At 35.4% G+C, this 5,005-nt stretch overlaps 1 protein-coding gene across 1 annotated transcript in view; it reads left to right on the plus strand.

The window, feature by feature from the left end:
* Window positions 1-5,005, plus strand: part of pde11al (phosphodiesterase 11a, like) — a 22,114-nt gene that overhangs the window by 15,913 nt on the left and 1,196 nt on the right. The window contains exons 13-17 of the mRNA XM_016556359.1: window positions 580-689; window positions 2,130-2,220; window positions 4,278-4,378; window positions 4,702-4,779; window positions 4,855-4,918. Coding sequence (XP_016411845.1) covers window positions 580-689; window positions 2,130-2,220; window positions 4,278-4,378; window positions 4,702-4,779; window positions 4,855-4,918 — 444 coding nt within the window. The remainder of the gene's footprint in view (window positions 1-579; window positions 690-2,129; window positions 2,221-4,277; window positions 4,379-4,701; window positions 4,780-4,854; window positions 4,919-5,005) is intronic.

Here is a 5,005-nt window from a genome sequence, read left to right on the forward strand (position 1 = left end):
AATCGTTCTCAATATTAAAGAATAGCATAGTTCACACCACAACTATAACGATAACGATACAGAGGAACGATATCGTTGTGATCACTTTCAAAACGATTTTTTCCCCAGCTGATGAACGATAAAAAAATCGACAGCCAATCAGAATCCATCCTGCTGTAACGAGCTCAAGAATTTAAAGCGGCAGACGCATGTGAGCTTAGAATAAACGGATGATATCGTTCGCTGGTGTGGACGCTAATATCGTTATCTTTATAGTTATCTTTATAGTTATCGTTCTTGGTGTGAACGGGGCTTAACCCTTTAAGGTGCTTTTTGCCTTTTTAGAGCTTCACATCCCCTGTCCCAATCCAGATTCATTGTATGGCAGAGAAAACACCCTTGGAAAAGAAAGTCATAAGAGTTTGGAGCAACATGAGTGTCAGTAAATACCTTTCATTTTTGGGTGAACTAGCCCTCTAATGACATTCTCAGGTAGAAGCTGTAAATGCACATAGTTTAAATCAATAATGATCTTTCAAGCCATAATTTAATCACTGTATTGGAGGATTTGCAGTAGTAGGTTTCTCTGTTGTGGTCCAGACTGCTGGGTTCCAGGAGGTGCTGACAGACACCGAAACTCTTGCGCTTATGGTTGGGTGTTTCTGCCATGACCTGGACCATCGTGGCACGAACAACGCCTTTCAGGCAAAGTGAGTCAAAAGTCTGTTAATGTAAATTACGTCAGTGGCTCCAGATTTTACATTGCACATCAAATAATGACCCAGCAGTATCAACATAGCACTAAAATTGTCATGTGAAAGTAAAGTTGTTCATGGATGAGGCATATCATGTAACCTGTCAATGTTGGCATCTGTCTAATATGACTAACTTCTACTGACTGACCAATTTGTGCCAATTCTCTGGAGTGTCTGATTGGCTGCACAACCTTAAACGCCAACATGGGAGGTGTTTTCTCCTCCCTTTTTAAGGTTAAAGTATTTTTTATTTTATTTTGCTATCCTAATTCTGCATGTTTACATGGCTACTTGCATTTTATTATTTGCATTTACTTTTGTTTTTCCCCCAGTTCAAAAAAAATCTAAATCTTTTTAAAGCAAGAAACATTTACCACCATTTTAAAGTTTGAGGTTGGTAAGATTTTTAAAAATGTTTTTAAAAAAACATCTCTTATGCTCACCAAGGCAGAATTTATTTATTTATTTATTTGCAGGATTTATTTGTTTAAAAATACAGCAACAACAGTAACATTGTGAAATATTATTAGCATTCAAAATAACTGTTTTCTATTTTTATATATTTTAAAATGTAATTTATTCCTGTGATGCAAAGCTGAATTTTCAGCAGCCATTACTCCAGTCTTCAGTATGCACCCTTCAGAAATCATTTGAATATGTTGATTTGGTGCTTCTCACGACCAATTCGTACGTATTTTACGAGGTGGCTAATTCATATGAATTCGTAACTCACTCACTCATACGATTTTGTACGATTTGTCTAGACCCCAGTGACAGGTAGGTTTAGGGGTTGGTCATTTGTTCGAATTCATACGAATTGGGGAACTCGTAAGATACATACGATTCAGCAAAATTCGTACGAATTTCTATGAGTAAGGTCGTACGAATTCATACGAATTAGCCCACTCGTAACATATGTATGAATTGCTATGAGATCGGGTTGGGAAATCGCAATTATTTTATAGTCTTTCTCGTCACTTTTGATCAATTTAATGCATCTTTGATGAATAAAAGCATTCATTTAGTTTTAAAAAACACATATTGACCCCAAACCTTTAAACAGAAGTATATCTGAGAATGAAAATTTGCATAAGATGCTATAGTTCGTTTCCAGAGAATTTATCTTGAATACATTTTTTACCCAATTTACCAATGGATTATGAAAAAACTTAATTCACTTTAAGTACATTTTTAACAAATATTTTACATAATTTTGCCTCTCAAGTAAATATAGTTTGTTTTAAGGTATTTTTACTGGAAAACAAGACACAATGCCAATGAAGTGATTTTCTTTTTCTTTTTTTGTAGTGCAGTCTATTTAGCGTGACCTGTGTGTTTGTACAGCAGCATAATGTGCTTATTGTTCTGGATCTGATCTCTGTTGTGCTACCAAAGGTCTGGGTCAGCACTAGCGCTGCTGTACGGAACATCTGCCACACTTGAGCATCATCATTTCAACCACGCCGTCATGATCCTGCAGAGTGAGGTGAGCATGTCTGTCAGGTCAGGTACTGAGCAGTACAGAATAAAGGTCAATTTTAAAATTTCAATTTCAATTTGTACTCTTATTTGCAATGAATTGTATTTTCATTCATTATATGGTCCATGGTATATCCATTACTTAGTTGAAGCAAATGAAACAAATATTCAGTAAAGCAAATAAAACAAATAATAAGTAATTATAAAATGAATGCTAGTTTTTCAGTTTGACTTTTCAATGAAATAAACACTTTTGGACTCACACTGTGTGTGAAAACAGTGATCTGCAGAACACAATGAATGTTGCCAAGCTATGGAGTAATAACCAGTCTCTCTCACACTTCTCTTGTAATGGATTTGCCGAAATGACCCATTTTACCCTCGTCCACATTTGCATGTCTCAGTGGATGGAATGAATGCAAATAGATGTCAGCGTTTGATTAAGTGGCTGATTTAGCTCTGAGCTGCTTAATCATGATCAAGCTCTGTATCGATTTCCTGTAGACGTCCATTGAGCTTTTTTAACCAACACCAATTAACTGTGCTAAGGAGATTCCCCTCTTGGGTCAGCTGCACTGAAGCAAGGAGAGAAAGAAATTGCTTTCTATCCCAGAGACTGAACATGCATGGAGAGCTTTGGAGACACACTCTTTATGAATGATACTCAGGGGTGTGAAGAGATGGCTGGTTTCATGATTGGCTTTATTTCAGCAGAAAAGACAGGGCTTTATAGGAGTACTAGAACTTGGAATGAGAGATGATGTGCTTTCCCCAAACTTCACTTACTGTAGACTTTAGGAGAGTGGGGTAAGCTGTGCCACATTTTACTTAACCCTACAGCGCCTGCTGTGTCATACTGTATTTGATACACTACTTTCTAAGGCCTCTAAATTATAAACATGACCTTTTATATGCCTTTTGTCATCTGATTGACAGTTTATACTTTTTTAGTAAGTAAAAGGCCTTTTCATAAAATTGTAAAAAATACAATAGTTGTGGAAAGCGTGCATTTTGCTGTGAAATTTTCACCAAATCCGTATAGAGTAAACATAAGAATACATGTTATATTGCTAGTAATATTTCAAGATGACACTTAATGGTCTGAAGCTACATACTGTAGGTTTACTTGATTATCCATACATTATTTTCAAAAAAATCTAGTTAAAATTGGTAATAAAATATGACAAATCAGGCTTTTGAGGAACATTTATTTGTACTTCCTCCACAATAAAAACTACAGAGCTTTGTTCATAAAACTAAGCATTTTAATATAACCTTACTAAGACATATTATTGATATTAGTATAGCTATGGAGACTATATTTATACACATTTAATGCAAGTAGTCTGCTATACTGATATAAAGATCTCATTGATTTATTTACATAACACGCTATCAGAATTTAACATGTACTTTTTGGCCATATAAGTATCAGCAGCTGCACCAAATTGCATATTTTTGCTCAGTTTGGGCCTCTGAAGAAAGCCTGATGTATCAAATATGATGCTTGAAAAAATATATATTTTGGAAATTTTTGTTATTATTCCATACAGTATGTCAGGCTTTACAGGGTTAATCTGTCCGATAAAGCTCAAATTAATAGATCTAATTATGTTTAAAAGTGCCTGCTATGAGTTCAAATTAAATGAAAGCACAGGGCCACAGAAATATGACTTCTTCCCCGCTGAGATTTTAAAAAGGTAAGTTGACTCACGTTAGCAGTAAGCTGTGCCATTGTAAATGATCAATGACAAATATGGGCATAAAATTGTACAGGACAAACCAAATAGCAAATAGTTTCTCTCCTAAATAATCAAAAGGCTTTAAAATAATTTCATGTAATGAACTGCATTATTATTTTTTAAGAAACTGAACACATTAATTCAATATACAACCATCAAGGTTCCAGGGAAATATGAAATGTTACTCCCTCCTCACATTGTCATGCATTTGCATTAGATTAAGCGAGTGACCCAGTTTGCCAGTTTAGACATCTTGCCCCACTCTTCCCTTACTATTGGATATAACATTTGTCTAACATCTTTTTCTCCTTTTTTTTAACAGGGTCACAACATTTTTGCTAATCTGTCCTCCAAAGAGTACAGCAACATGATGCAGCTACTGAAACAGGCCATTCTGTCCACAGATCTCACCTTGTACTTCAAGTAAGTAATAGTATCAAACAGCATATGTTTCAATAGTCATAATAAGGGGTAGCGACCCACAGCTTCGAACTGCTTTAAATATTCAACCAGATGCATGTAATTCACGTTTAGGCCACAGAGAGGCGCCCTTTGAATTGAGGCAGAAGAGGCGATATTAAGCCCCTGTTCTGGCTTTTGTTCAGATCCTGAAAGCCTGGTGAAGATCTGAAAGATGCCTTAAGGAACATTAAATAACCTTAAATGGTAAAATGTGCAATTATGTAAAATTAATTATTGGATCTTTTTTTTTCTTTATTATCTTCATAATCCATTGGATATAAAAGAAGAAGAACCAAGTTCTTTGAGTGTGTTTTGTCGGGACAGTTCAGTTGGAGTAATGAAGAACATAGAGACATGTTCAGGTGAGTGTCTACAACTTTTAAAATTGATAACAGAAATGCCAGGATCTGCTGTTAAAATACTATAAATATTACCAGATCTATGCTGATGACTGCGTGTGACTTGGGTGCAGTGACCCGACCATGGGAGATCTCAAAACAGGTTTGACAGACCCACATTGTTATATTTTTGTCTTGTTTTCCAGTATAAATATCTTATTTGAGAGGGAAAATTGTAAGATAATAAGAT

This window comes from Sinocyclocheilus rhinocerous, unplaced genomic scaffold (assembly GCF_001515625.1).
Source record: "Sinocyclocheilus rhinocerous isolate Xijiao unplaced genomic scaffold, SAMN03320098_v1.1 scaffold946, whole genome shotgun sequence".
Lineage (NCBI taxonomy): Eukaryota > Metazoa > Chordata > Actinopteri > Cypriniformes > Cyprinidae > Sinocyclocheilus > Sinocyclocheilus rhinocerous.